Source organism: Vombatus ursinus, unplaced genomic scaffold (assembly GCF_900497805.2).
Source record: "Vombatus ursinus unplaced genomic scaffold, bare-nosed wombat genome assembly UNPS02014821.1, whole genome shotgun sequence".
NCBI lineage: Eukaryota > Metazoa > Chordata > Mammalia > Diprotodontia > Vombatidae > Vombatus > Vombatus ursinus.
In genome coordinates this window covers 11,958,938-11,975,120 of record NW_020954599.1, presented here as the reverse complement: position 1 = coordinate 11,975,120, position 16,183 = coordinate 11,958,938, and the positions used below count along the sequence as shown (strand labels likewise).

Below are 16,183 nucleotides of genomic sequence, written 5' to 3'. Positions count from 1 at the left end.
CACACACACACACACACACACACACACACACACACACACACACACACCCCTCTGTTGGGTATTTTAGATACAGATCCTGATGATTTTTCCCTGTCCATTGATGCCTTAATTGCAAGTTTTGGTCTCTGTCACAGACTCTCACTCCAAGTTTTTGTCTAGAATAAGACACATAGGACTGATCTATGCTCAAGAGGCAAAAATCCAGGATTATTGCCGCGTACACAGCAAGAGTAGAAAGGGAAATCTCTCTGGCACTCATTTCCAGCCTAATTCATATAGTAACAAAACTCCATGATTTTCATGTGTTCATTCCAGTCTCTAGCCAGAAAATGACTTCCAGAGGCTGTTGTCACCCATATGAAGTAGGTGACGTGAGTCACCTGAGATTAACTTGGAAATACTTATAGATTGTGTAGTCTAATAAACTTGACAGAACGTGTATTTCAGAATAGCCCAGGCCAGAAGGTCGTTCAGTTGTTTCAGTTGTGTCTAACTCTCCGTGATGGCATTTGGGGTTTTCTTGGCAAAGATACTGGAGTGGCTTGCCATCTCCTACTCCAGCTCATTTTACAGATGAGGAAACTGAGGCAAATGGGATTAAGTGACTTGGCCAGTGTCACGCAGCTCGTAAGAGCCTGAGGCTAGATTTGAACTCATGAAGATGGGTCTTCTGACTGCAGACCCACCACTCTATCCACGGCTCCACTTTGCTGCCCTCTAATAGGTTTTACAGAGCATGTATTTCAGAATGACCCATGCCAGAAGGATCTCTAAGTATTAACTCAATAAGCCAGGTGTGCTTTGAAGGTTTTAGATCACTCCAACTTAGGATTATTTTATCAATTTATTGTCTCTCTGCAGTCTTTTCCTTTTCCTTTTCACTGAGTCCCTCTTTGCTCCTCCTAATTTGTGGCTTCTAATTTGCCATGAGCTAGTAAATCAGATAATTGAGCTCATTAAAACTGTGTCTAAATAGTTGTTCGTACCTTTTGATACAGAGATGCCACAACTGATGTTGTATCCTGAGGATATTATTAACCACTGGGAAAGACCCATATGTATGGAAATGTTCATAGCAGCATATTTGTGATTACAAAAAGCTGGAGATTCAGTTCAATTCAGGCAGTTTCTTATGAATCTGGTACCATGCTAGAAGACCCTGGAGATACAGAGACAAAAGTGAAATAACCCTTAACCTCAAAGAGCTTACATGCCTAACAGTTAGATAATGTCTGATCAGTCACGGCATATGAATATAATAAAATATCATTGTGCTATAAGGAGGGACAGGTGTGCCCAGGATCAAACAATAGAAAGTAGCAAAGGCAATGGGTGGCCCAGTAGGTAGAACGCTGGAACTTGAGTCAGGAAGACTTGAGTTCAAATGTGGCCTCAGACACTTAGTAACTGTGTGACTTTGGTCAAGTCACTTTTTCTTCAGCTGTAAAATGGGGATAGTAGCACCTACCTCCCAAGGTTGTTGTGAGATAATAATTATACATGAGATAATTGTAAAGTGAGATAATAATTGTAAAGGTATTAAGAAAACCACTGGATTGGAGTCAGAAGATTTCTGTCCAAGTTTACATTCAGATATCTACTAGCTGTGTGACGATGGGAAAGATATACGAAGCCTCTGAGGCTCACTTCTCTCATCTGTAAAATGGGGATAATAATTCTTGTAGAGAAAGAGATCATGGTGCAATAGGAAAAACACGAGATTTGAAGTCATATGTAATATGGGCGTCAGTCCTGTTTCTGCCACTTATTACCTGTGTGGCCTTGGGCAAGATATTTCACTTTTATGAGGCCCCATTTATTCATCTGTAAGATAAGGAAGTTGAATGAGATATTCTTTAAGGCCCCTTACAACTCCTAATTTATGACTTAAGACCTATACAGCATTTTTCTTTTGATTGCATTTGTTGTAATGAGATTTGATCTATTTGTCCAGCCATGAAAGTAACTGGCTCCCTCATTGCCACACACTCCTAAAAATGGTAAATGAGTAAATACTTGATTGTGCAACTATGAGATAGCATGCTTAAGTGAGCTGGAACACCCTGACTTACTGGAGAAGGTCCAATTGCATGTAAACTAGGGAAGTGACTTTTAAGAATTGTCTTGGAGCCTACCAGAAACTACAGATGTCCCTCTCAGTAAAGCCCTCTTCACATAAGCATTCACCCCAAGGGCTTTTATGCTATGTAATGTACCCAAGTCTATAGGCACCCATCCCAAGGGCCATCTCAGTCCTCAGATATTCTATTGATTTATGTATTACGTCCCATCCCTACATTTTGAAAAGAAAATATATTACCCTCCCCATTGCTCCTCTCAATAGAGTATCCCAAGATAGGTTACAATTAGGTAAAAATATTGTTATTAATAATTATTAATAATAGTAATCAGGGGTATTGTCAATAGCATTTATTAGTTCCATTACTATTAATGTTAATTATAGCAATATTTCACCTAACTTATTTATAATAATTTGCCATTATTGGGAATAGTAATAGCTACCATTTATATAGCACTTTAAGGTTAACTTATTTGATCCTCACAACCACCCTGGGACATAGGTACTATTATTACCACCACTTTACTGATGAGGAAACTGAGGCACAGAGAGCTTAAGTGACTTTCTCAGAGCCACCCAGCTAGCGAGTGTCTGAGGCAGGATTCAAGCTAAGGTCTTCCTGATTCAGTCCTCCATTCTCTTCACTGGGTCACCTTTGCCTGCTGTGAGCAATTCACTACGCCTCTCACCTTAGAAAACAGAAAGTTTAGCCAAAACATGATCCCTTCCCTCATGTCTCATGTAGTCACAGAAGAGAGCTATGACACATCTAAGAATAAGTATAATAAATATATAATGATTATATATTAAATATATAAATGTATAATATTATTATATAAATATATAATATAATATATAAGTATAATTACAAGATAATATATAAGGAGTCTCAGAAACATGGTGGAGTTATGACACAAAGGATAATCTTTAATCTCAACATATATTTCTAGAACAGTGAAAGAAGTACCCAAAGAAGCAAAACTACCAGAGATCCTCAAAAATAAAAATTTTAAATCATTCAAAGAAATGAGCAAATCAAAAAACCTTAAGATAATGGAGGCGAAAACAAAACAAAAACCACAAGCCATCCCCATTCAATACGGAACGATCACCAGAACCAGAAAAGGAAACCTAGAACCCAGCTTAGTCAGCCACCACTTAATCTCATTGCCAGGTGCCCAGACATGGAAGTCAAGAAAACACTGGCTTAGAAAAGGAATTAATCTGTTATGGGAAAAGATGGTAAATTGGGCGTAGTCATACTTTGTGAAAGGGGAAGAGGAAATGGAGAACAATTTGCATGAAGCTTGGTATGAGAACTAATTAAAATAGCCCATTCCAAGACCATTTCGAAATGAATATGGAAAGAACACAACAGATTTTTTTAAAAAAAACAAATAGATAAACTTAACCCAAAAATAATGTCAGCATTTCTGTAACAGACTTTTTTTTTCTCATGTTGATGAAACATATTTTATATTTTGGCTGTGTCATAAACCCCTGATGTGCTTCATGAGGGTGTGGAACTAGTACTGAGGAAAACAAAAACATCAGAGGTTGATGTTTGAGGTGTATTTTGAGGGCATCGAGGGACCTGAAAGAGCTTGGCAGGCTATTAGAATAGTCTAGCCCAGGAGATTTTAACCTAGGCACTCTGAACTTGGTCTTTTTAAAAATATTTTGTCGGGGCAGCTATGTGGTGCAGTGGATAGAGCACCGGCCCTGGATTCAGAAGGACCTCAGTTCAAATCCGGACTCAGACACATAATACTTAGTAGCTGTGTGACCCTGGGCAAGTCACTTAACCCCACTGCCTAGCCAAAATAAAAAAAAAATAAAAATAAATATTTTGTCTACTGTATTTTAATATGAATTTGATTTCCTTTGTCATTCTATTTATTTTATTTTATGTATTTGAAAGCATTATTCTAAGAAGGGTCCATCCATTGGCTTCATCAGACTTCCAAAGGATTCCATGACACTAAGAAAGGTCAAGAACCTCTGGACTGACCTGAGAACTTTCGCTAGGTGGCTGAAAGAGGAATAGAAGGAACTTCCCTTTGACTAGATGTCTGCGACTTTGGGCCACTAGTTGTTCCTAGTGTTTTGTAGTGGGAAAGGAACTGAACTTTACATTAGGAAACTGGATTCAACCACTACTAGGTCTGTATACCAAGGAGATAAAAAACAAAAAGGAAAAGGACCTATATGATACAAAAATATTCATAACAGCTCTTTTAGCGATGGCAAAGAAGTGGAAATTGAGGGGATGTCCGTCACTTGGAGAATGGCTGAACAAGTTGTTGTAGTGATTGTGACAGAATACTATTGTCTATAAGAAACGATGAGCAGGATGCTCTTAGAGAAACCTGGAAAGACATGAACTGATGCAAAGTGAAATGAGCAGAACCAAGAGAATGTTGTATACAGTGGCAGTATTGTAGTGTTCACAATCTGCTGTGAATGACTTGGCCATTCTCAGCAATACAGTAATCCAAGACAATTCTGAAGGACTTAAGATGAAAAATGCTGTCTGTCTCAAGAGAACTGATGGAGTCTGAATGCAAATCAAAGCACACTTTTTATTTACTTTTTAAATTTTTCTTGGGTTTTTTTTTCCACAATATGACTAAAGTAGAAATATGTTTTGCATGACTGCACATGTGTAACCTATATCAATTTGCATGCCTTCTCAATGAGGGAGGGAGAGAGAGAATTTGAAATTCAAAAAATGTTTAGAACAAATATTAAAAATTGCTTTTATGTGTAATTGGGAAAAAATAAAATATTAAATTTTCTTTTTTAAAAAGGAAACTGGATTCAAGTTCTGGCTCAGACTCCTCATAGTTTTATATCCACAGGAAAGTCACATAATCTCTCTGAAGTTTGGTTTATACAATGAGGATAATATTTGCACAACTGTATATACTTTTTTTGCAGAAAATGTACAAGAGTTAATATTTCCCTCTAAATTTAATATGCATAATAACCCCTAAGAACCCAAAACATGAAAAAGAACAAAATCTTAAATGTAAGTGGCACTTTTTAATTTGCTTACAATTTAATCCCCCTCGTCATTCTGCTAGCTCTCTCCCTCCCTCCAACATAAGAAGTGTCACTTAAAGGATTCTGTTGTTCATTCCAGAAATTACCGAAGGAAGGTCGGCATCAGCCATGGAGTTGATTACCCTGTAACCTTGAGTGTCAGTGTTCCTTGGGAAAGAAAGATGAGAATGTTAATGAAGATTTAGTTAGTTGACCTGGACCTGGATACTTAAGAGACCAATGTCATTATTAGCCCTCTCCAATCCTGCCCTAGTTTTATAGTGATAATATGGTGGGGGGGGATGGACTGAATTACATGCATAAATGTGATTTATTCTGTAAGGTTTGAATGAGACAACAAGGTATACCCTTCCATATAGCTGTGAACAAATGACAGTAACAAAGAACTCCGCACCGCACCGTGACTCATCATACTAAAAGTAACGTTGTTTTTGCTAATCCACTGCCTAAGAGGAAAAAAAAAACAGCTAAGTAGAATCAGCCATCTCAGTGAACATATTGGCTGTCATAGGCAGCCATCTGCGCCAGCTCTCCCAAAAAAAGGGAAGCGTGTTTTATGTTGATGTTACTATAGTCATGTATATTGTTTTCTTGATTCTGCTTGCCTTTCCCTTCATTACCTCATAAAATTTTTTCCATGTTTTCTGAATTCTTCATATGCATCATTTCTTATGGAATAACGGCATTCCATTACATTCCTATGCCACGATTTGTTCAGCCATTCCCTAATCATTGGTCACCCACTTTGTTTTCAATTTTTTTTCCCCCACAAAGAACAAAATGTTGCTTGGATACTTTTGTACGCAAAGGACTCTCTCTCCAATGTTTTCTATCATTTGGACTCGGTGGTGAGACTGAATATACACATCCAGTGACCTTTCTGGCATAGTTCCAAATTGTTCTCCAGAATGGTTGGACACATTCACATCTCTGCCCCCAGGTTAATAGTCACCTTCCTTCTCATAACCTCTCCAATATTGTGTACTTCTTTCATTGTGTTTGTCAGTTTGTTGAGTGTCATGAAATGTCATAGTTATTGTAATGTGTGTTTCTCTTATTAGTGATCTAATAATAATAACTAATAGCTAACATTTATGTAGCTCTTACTATGTGCCAACCGCTGTGCTAAGTGCTTTAAAATTATTATCTCATTTGATCCTCACAACCCTTGGAGGGAACTGAGGCAAGTGAGGCAAATTTACAAATGAGGAACTGTGATTTCCCAAGGGTCACACAACTAGTATCTGAACTCAGGTTTTCCTGACTCCAGATCTGGTACTCTATCCACTCTGCCACCTAAGGATCAGGAGTATTTTTTCATGTCTGTTGATTGTTCATAATTCTATTGAAAACTTCATATCCTTTAACCATTTCTGCTTTTAGGGTCATGGTCTTTCGTTATCAGGATTTTTTTTTTTAACAGCTTGATTTAATGGGCATATGTTACCTGTTGTTTTTAATGCTTGGAGAAGGTGGAGATAGTTGGGGATCGTGGGTTAGTTGACTATAAGTTGTAATTTCAGGTCTCTACATTTGTTTTATTTTCATTTCCTACACAGAAATTGACATCGAACGCTGTGTCCGTGAATCAATCAATTTGTTTTGCTGGACCCCCAAAAGTGCTACTTATAGACAACACGCACAGCCTCCCAAACAATCTTCTGACAACAATGGGGTGAGGAATTCCACGCCTTATTTCTCAATTGACTCTCAGGACGCTCCCAAGACGGACCTGGTACGTCTCTGCATCTTAATTTATCTAATCACACATACAATTTGTTAACTTCATCATTTGTACACTTTGTAATGTAAATATATTTTGCAAACCACTTAGAGTCATTTGTTTATATGATGAGGTCAATGTCCAGTGTATTTTCTGGCTATTTCAGCTGGGCCTTTTTTTCCATTTAGAGCTGGAATGGCCCTCTGAGGTTTAGTCCAACAGTCTCATTTTACAGTTGAGGAAACTGAGGCCCAGACTGGTAAAGTGACTTGCTCAGGGTCACATTTAGTAAGTAGCAGAACAAGATTTTGAACTCAGGTTTGATTCCAAAACCAGCACTTTTGGTAAATTCACTTTATGTTAGTTTACTTGTGAAATAGTTTTAGAAGAGTGAATGGCCCCAAGGAGGATTAGGGAATATATGTAAACTGAAAATCTATGCTTCTTTATTGTTAGTTGACAAGCGAGTTAAAGTTTTAGAAAACAATGAAAGTCAAGATTTTCAATTTTTATGTTTATTTTCATTAAAAAGAAATACATTTTTCTATATAATAACTCTTTCAAGACTACCAGTTATAATTCTCTATATCTTTTAAAATGTCTTAAGCTGGATCAGCTAGGTGGCGCAGTGGATAGAGCTCTGGCCTTGGAGTCAGGAGGACCTGAGTTCAAATCCCACCCACATAACACTCACTAGCTGTGTGACCCTGGGCAAGTCACTTAACCCCAATTTTGCTCACCAAAAAAAAAAAATGTCTTAAGCTGCTAGACATATCTTAAAAAATTGTTTTCTACAAAATTGTCTTACAATTTGTCCGCATAAAAGGATGCATATCTTGTCAAACTTAGTAAGGTGGATGGAGTTACTTTAACTTAAAAAAGTAAACATACAGAAGGATTTTAAAAAACTATATTGATGCATTCTCATTCTCCTTTAATGGATGTTGAAGACATTTCTGATTTTATATATATATATATGTACATGTACATGTACATGCACACACATATAAATTCATTTTTCAACCTCTACCTCTTTCCTGGGTTCCTTCACTTCTTTACATACATATAAATAGTGAATTACATCTATGATTATATTTATCCTATATGCCTCTCCATCAACAACAAATTTTATTCATTAGGGCCACATAAACATAACCCTGATTTTGTTTAACAGGCATAATACCTTTTCTTTTTTTCTTTTTTTTTTTCTTAATGGTATTTTCCCAATTATATGTAAAGATCATTTTTCAACATTTATTTTTATAAAATTTGAGTTTCAAATTTTTCTCCCTCCCCAAGCCAGCAAACAATCTGATGTAGGTTATACATGGACAATCATGTTAAACATATTTCCACATTAGTCATGTTGTGAAAGAAGAATCAGAACAAAAGGAAAAAACCATGAGAAAGAAAAACAAAAAACAAAAAAAAGTGAAAATAGTATGCTTCTATCTGCATTCAGACTCCACAGTTCTTTCTCTGGATGTGGATAGCATTTGCCATTGTAAGTCTTTTGGAATTGTCTGGGATCATTGTATTGCTGAGAAGAACTAAGTCTATCGTAGCTAATTATTGCACAGTGTTGCTGTATGACGATGTTATCCTATCCTGCTCACTTCACTCAGCATCAGACCATACAAGTCTTTCCAAGTTTTTCTGAAGTCCACCTGCTCATCATTTCTTGTAGCACAATAGTATTGCACTACATTCATATACCACAAACTGTTCAGCCATTCCCCAATTGATGGTGTTCCCTCAATTTCCAATTCTTTGCCACCACATAAAGAGCTGCTATAAACATTCTTGTACGTGTGGGTCCTTTTCCCTTTTTTGTGATCTCTTTGGGATACAGATCTAGTAGTGGCACTGCTAGATCACAGTGTATGTGTGATTTTATAGCCCTTTGGGCATAGTTCCAAGTTGCTCTGTAGAATGGCTGGATCAGTTCACAACTCCACCAGTAATGCATTACTGTTCCAATTTTCCCACATCTTCTCCAACATTTATCATTTTCCTTTTCTGTCATATTAGCCAATCTGATACATGTCAGATGGTACCTCAGAGTTGTTTTAATTTGCATTTCTCTGATCAATAATGCATAATCCTTTTTCTTAGAACAGGTTCTTAACCTGGGATCCACAGACCCCAAAAGGGGATATATGGATAGATTTCAGGAGCTCTATGAACTTTAATGGAGGGGGCGGAGGGGGGGGAACATCTTTATTTTCATTAACTTTTCCTTTCCTTGGTAATCATATATATTTTATTTTATTCATTTAAAAGCATTATTGTGATAAGGGGTTCATAGGCATCATCAGGTTGCCAAAGGGGTCCTTGACAGATACAGATGGTTACAAATTCCTAAAAGCCTGGATCCTAAAGTGAATAATATTCTTCTAAACATATTTGTGAAAACATGTACTAATATAGGACACTAAAGGCTAGTAATGCTAAATCAAAATATAGACTACTAGGGGCAGCTAGGTGGCGCAGTGGATAGAGCACCAACCCTGAAGTCAGTAAGACCTGAATTCAAATCCGCCCTCAGACCAAACACTTGACACATACTAGTTGTGTGACCTTGGGCAAGTCACTTAACCCCGATTGCCTCACTGAAAAATAAAATAAAATAAAATAAAAAACATCGACTACTAAATAAATATTTATAAATATATTTGCAATGAAAATGTTTGTTTGGAAAGTTTGAATTGCTTTCTGCAAATGGGTTAATGTTAGGAAGTTAACACCTCTCTTGTACTAAGGGAAATAATTGCTTAAGCAAAGGGGTAGTCGTTTGGGAGAAGTTGTTTGACAGAATGAAGAACATGAGTTGTACTTGATATCTTAGAATGCAGGAATGATGGAAATCTGTGAAAGCTTGGAAAAGCTAATTTATTAAACTTTAGAAAAGCTCCATCATACAGTCAAACATAGTATATTCTTATTTCAGATCCTATGATAAACAGAAAGTGGCCATGGGATATAACAAGATTACCATATTGATAACATCTCATATTTATATGGTACTTTGCAATCTACAAATCTCTTTCCTCACAAACCCTATAAGGAAGGCACTGTAATTGTTGTTATCCTCATTTTGTAGATGAGAAAACTGAGGCTTTGAGAGGTTAAGTGATACAGTCGCTTGATTCTGTAGTAGGTAGAGTAGAACTGATTTCCATATACTCTCTCAGAAAAAAATTCAGCTTGCTTTTAAAAGTGGTTTACAATTACAGCTATCACACTGACATCCCGAGTTATGGATGTTTTATAGTTTAATATTTTAAAATTGCAAAGGTCTTTGTGAGAATAAATGATTTCTAAAGACTGCTTCCCACTCTAAGTCTACAATCCTATGAAGACCCTGTATTTCCAAATCATTTATAATTGTAATCATATGGGTCATAGAAATAGGTCCGTTGTTATTCTTGGGTTCCTCCCCAGGATTGTGAGGTTTTGCTGCTGTTGTTTTTTCTGTTGTTGAGGCTCCAGTGTCAGTGATAGAGGGGTATCCATTCCAGAAAAGAGGGCCTCCCAACTTCTATTGCTTTCTAATCTGTTGGCTTCTGATCATAGAATCAGAATCTTTCGGCTGGAAGGGCCTTTAGAGGCCATCTAGTGTCATCCCCCCCATCCCCCACCCCAACCCAATACATCATTTAGACTTGGATTTCAAATGACCTTTACTTTTTTGTTTTAGTGCTATTTTGATCCCAAAATTCTTAAAGAATGTGCCAGTAGAATTATTTCATCTGGTGCCAAGGCATCCCTCATCTACTTTTTGCCTTAAACAGTGCAGTGCTTTGCACATAGTAGACATTCAGAGCTTATACAAGGGATTTGTATGCCTTAGGCAACTGAAAATCATGTCCCCTTTGTTTGACTCTCTTTTGCAGACTTTGAGCCTGTATTTATGACGTGTGCCATAACTTTTAACAAAATTAATAGCTATATTCTTTGAGTGAAATTTTCTGTCATTAAAATATATTCAATTTATAAAAGTAATATTGAGAGGTACCCTCTCTCCATCGCACCGAGTGGCCGCTTACCTTGCCTGTACAACCTAGTTCCTGCACTGGGCTCAGTGTGGTTTATTGAGTTGAACTGGCCAACCAGAGTCTGAAGATTGGGAGTACAATTTACCCATTGAGGAAAAATGCAAGAAGAAGAATATAATGTTCATGTATGAAACAAAAGGCTCTATTATCTATGAAAAAAGGCACATTGGATGGACCCACTGTGATGAGTTTATGGGAGGACACAGACAAGAGTCCCCCACCACAAGGGAAGGCATGTGGAATCACAGCTAGCGTTAATAAAGGGAATACCCACATTGATGAGATCACAGATATATTAGAGTTTGAGAGTTCAACTTTATTTCCCACCTATAAATGTCTGACTCCAGGCAGTACATGCATGTGTGGGTGTGTGTGTATAAAATTATCCCTCAGTGGTATACAAACATGTGAAGCACACTGTCCTAGGCACTTTAGGAATACGTAAGTCCTTAATGATATTCAATAATTCAGCTGGAAAATATGCTCTGAGTATGCTATTCTTAAGGTAAATGAAAAACACTTTATATTTCTGGGCTAGTTAAGCATTTATTAGGGATAATTTTGCATTCATATTAGATTTAGTCAGAAAAGTGGATAGAGTACTAGACCTGAAGTCAGGAAGACCTGAGTTCAAATTTGAGCCTTAATACTTGCTAGCTATGTGACCCTGGATAAGTCAGTTAACCTCTGCTTGCCTGTTTCCTCAGCTGTAAAGTGGGGATCATAATAGCAACTACTTCCTAGGTGCTATTGTAATAATTGTAAAGTAATTAGCCCTGGCACATAATAGGCACCTAATAAATGCTTCTTCCCTTCTGTTCCTCTACTATTTTGTGTGACCTTGGACAAGTGATTTCACCTCTTAGGCCTTCTGTAGTAGGATAAAAATCTTCCAGCATTCCTCCCTCTCCCTATAAGAGGGATTAATTTTCCCTAAAAGGCAATAGAGCTGTCCATAGGAATTGATTGGCCCCTGTATCCTTTGACTTAGTGTGTTGGTCACTTAAGGGCATAAAAAGTGCCCTCCTCACTCCTCCATGTGGAATAGGGGCCCAGCTGAATTGATAAAGGCCATGCCCTATCCTGCTGACCAGAGATGTTTCCATATGGAGACAGAGGAGACTTGTCTACAGAAGCTAAGAACTTGCTGTGTTCTTGATCTGTCAAAGCTAAGTAAACCTCCTTTTGTTAACTGTTCAGTGATGTACAAGTGTTTCATTTAGCCTCAGAATAGTACCTGAGTGAGCAGGTGCTGGCTAACGCTCTTTTATTTCTACATCCGTAAAATAAGGATGTCCATTGGTAACCCCTGAGGTCTTGTTGGACTCTGAATCTATGATCTTGTGATCCCATGGCTGCTGAAATGTTACTGCCTATCGGTCAAAAGTGGGCCTTGGTGAGGATCAGTAAACTCAAGAAAAAAACAGGTATCATGGTATAGTGGAGAATGCCAGGCTTGGAGTCAGGAGGACCTAGAGTTGAATATTGCCTTTCACATTTAGTACCTGTGTGACCCAGGGCAAGTTACTTAGTGTCTCCGAGCCTCCCTTTACTCCTCTATAAAATGGGAGAGTTGGGGGTTATAGTCACTGACCTCTCAGATCCCTTGTAGTTCCACGTTTATCCTATGAATTTTCTTAAGTAATGTAAGGATTTTACTTGTGTCAGAATTTACCCTCGTGGTCACAGCTTCTCAACATTTAGCTTCTGACGTTGTCTTTTTCCTCGGTTCACTCAGGTCTACAAGAATATGTACGTGTGTATATCTATATACACACCCTTGTGGGTTTCTCAGGGCTTAAGCATTTTTTATTATTTGGTGTTGAAACAAAAGTTTAGAGAGAACAGATCCTTGGACCTTCTTTCAAAAAAAAAAAGTCAGCTGGCACATTGAAAGCAGAATGAGAAACCAAATGAAAGACACACACTTGTTTACTGTAATTGTTCACCTAATTGTTGTAGATGAATTGGAAACAGAAGCTTTGGTTGGATACCTTGACATATGTAATTAGAGCCATACTTGCTTTGTGTTTCTGTCCCAGTACCATTAAGACCCAAAACATCTTTCCTTAAATTCCTAAGAGTTTAGAAGCGATTAAAGTAGGCCTAATTTCAATTCTAGGTGAAAGTTTAAAAAAAGAGTGGGTCTAGTTAGAGAAATGAGGTTCGTCCTGCACTAGCAAGGTCAAGGAGATTTGGGGATTCATCATAGGAAAAGAAATTCCTTTTCCTCCCTCATTAGCTTGCCACGGTTGTTAGAGCATTCCAGTCCATCCCTCCTCAACACCACCTCCACAGCCCTGCCCAGAGAGGAAGTCAGAGCATCTCAGTAAGCTGCCAGGCTTTATATGCCAGAGAAACAAGGGGTGGAGGACATTCAAAGAACTTGGCTTTATTGATTAGAACTGTGTTTTTCTTCTAAGGCCAGAGTTGATGCAGAGGTAATAGAGAAACTTCTTGAGAAGGATTTTTAAGAAATGTAGTAAGAATTATAAACATTGTCAGAAAGTTTCCTTTAAGATATATGAACAACAACAAAAAAAATCACTGAATGGAAAAATACTCTAGTGGTATTACACAGTGTTTTATTCTAAATCCTATAAAAACCTATGAAATTGACTCATACCATATGGTAAGACATTGTTAGAAGTCACCGTCCAAATAGGACTTCAAAAATAACTATCCTTTCCAAATACAATGTAAATTGCACGTCTTCCTATAAGTTCTATGATTATTTACTTAATGGTTTATTTAATTATTCATCAAACTTATTTGCTTTAATGGAGCAAAACAACAGTGTGAAAAATTCCCAAGTCAAAAGTCATTTGACTTAAAAATGGTTTTGAACTTATATTTGAATTGAGAATGTGTGATATTCTAGAAATTTACATTTTTCTTAATAGATTTTGCTATTATTTTATGTTTATTTCCAAATATATCCCTCTCCTATCACTTATCCATGAATCTACATTTTGATCATTTGTTCCCAAAGGAAATAGAAAATTGTTCACTTTACTAAATCATAAATGTTTCACATCTCTATGCAAGCTATTATCTCTCATTCTAATATCATACAAGGTTTAGCTTCTCTTAAAAATTTTCCTAAAGCAGAGGCATTTCTACACATAAAACTGAAGTGGGAGTTGAAATGTCAACAAACCACATTCTTTAATAGGGTCTTAACTTTTTTTGGGTGGAGGAGGGATATTAACTCCTAATAGACTTGGAAAGCAAGATTAGGCACTAGTAGGTGATACCTGCCCGATGTAAGAGTGTATAATTTAGAGCTGACTTCAACATGCAATGTTTAGTTACAGCATACAGTAGCACCTAATATTTATCAAAAGCTTGAAGAGTTTTTTCCTCAACTATTCTGAGGGATGGAGTGAAAATATTACTCTTCCCATTTTAGAGATGGCTTGATCGGGCAGGATCAAGAAAGCTTGGGATCAAATCCTGAGCTCTGGGATATAATCATTTAAACCCAGTGCCCCCAGGCAACTTTGTAGGACAATAAGTTACAGGCTAGTTGCTGATCTTCACTGGTAAAGAGAGTTTCCATGTTAGGGGTTTCATTATACCCAGGAAATCACAGGTGTAGACCAAAAAAAAAAAAAAAAAGTATGGAGGGAGGGGGAAGGTTAATGAAGAAATTTTTACACGAAGAGTTTAAGACATTTTCTCACAATCAGAGTTAGAAGTGACAGGCACACAGTAAATGTTAGTGCCAAGACGAACCCAGGATTCCCAAGACTGTCTTCATAATAATCATTAAATTGATAAACTCTGCTTAGTTTGACTTTGGTTCTCAACGTTTTGGTCCATTCCATAACACCTCAGTATCAGTTTCCTCACCTGTAAAATGGAGACGGTAATAGTATCTACTTCATGAAGCAGTTGTGAATTGTAAAGCACATTGCAAGCATTAAAGTACTGTGTAAATGCTGGCTGTTGTTATTATTATTACCATTGACTGCTGTTTTCATGTTGGATTGTGTATTAAAATGATGTTGGGTAGGTCCGGAAGAGTTATAAATTATTCTTGCATCTTCCTTTGTTTCCAAAACTAATTGTTATATGACTTTTGAAGTAACCTTTTGATGTGTGTTGTGTTTACACATGGAAGTACTTAATGTCTGAATTGATGAATGGATGGATGTGCTAAGAGCCCCTAATGTACAAAGGAAACCATTAGATTGAAAACATGTTGCAGGGCAGGTGTGCTGTGCTGTTCTGATGTGCTGACGACCAGGCAACCAAAACTCTTTGCAAGGGCACCCAGATTTAGAAAGCCCTGCCAACACATGCAGTCCTTCAACAATTTAGAAACAACTGAGTTTTGTGTCTTGTTAACAAGAATAATTAGGTAAAATATGAAGCTACAAGAGAGTATGGGCTTCCTCATCTTCCCCACTGAATGAACCCTATTTAAACTCACCCTCTGGTCTATCTGTCCTTGATCAGGACAAGGGTTAGGTGGGTGGCTATTCACTCCATTTAAAAGTTGACATAATCCATTGATGGTTTGGAGAGGAGCCTAGATTAGATGTCCCTGAAAGTCCCTTCCAGCTTTAAAATTCTGATTCTATGATTATAAAGTTTTGGAGTTTTGAAGGCCCTCTTTTCTAGTATAGGTAGTCACTCATCGCTATTTCTAGAGCTAATGTCTATGTATGTTGTAATCACACGTACACACTAACATATGTTTTGTGTATGTGTGCACGCATCTATTCACCTCTCTTTTCCTTCTATCCCTTGTTATTCTGGGATGAAAAAACAAAACTCATTGTTAAGTTGTTTACTGCCCTTTGTTTTCTTTTTGTGTACTGCCATGTTTGGAACTAACAGCCACTTAAGGGGACATTGATGCAAATATCATGTATATATAGTCTTCTTTAATCATTTGTACACATGTTTTTATGTATTTACATGTGAGTATGCAGGGGTGTGTGCTTCTCTTCACCTCTCTTTTTCTTCTATTCTGCTTTTTCGGGGGAGGGGAGTGGGGGGCATGGGGACAGAGGGTGGGAACTGAAACTCATCGTTGGGTTGGTCATTGGCTTTTGTTTTATTTTTCAGTAATGCCATATTTGGAGATGTAAATCAGCATGAAACATAGCTGGGCTTAATGTTTTTCTTTCTTATTCTGGCATCAATTATTTCCCAAGGCACAGCTGTGTTCATTCTTACAGTGTGCCTCTGCCTATTCCGATAAAAGCTCATGAATCCAAGTGAGCTCTTGGCAGAAGAGTGGGT

The 16,183-nt window shown here is 37.4% G+C and overlaps 1 protein-coding gene across 2 annotated transcripts in view; it reads left to right on the top strand.

The window, feature by feature from the left end:
• Positions 1-16,183, top strand: part of TBCK (TBC1 domain containing kinase) — a 256,604-nt gene that overhangs the window by 170,090 nt on the left and 70,331 nt on the right. For both annotated transcript variants that reach the window (XM_027837556.1, XM_027837554.1), the window contains exon 23: positions 6,706-6,881. In XM_027837556.1, coding sequence (XP_027693357.1) covers positions 6,706-6,881 — 176 coding nt within the window. The remainder of the gene's footprint in view (positions 1-6,705; positions 6,882-16,183) is intronic.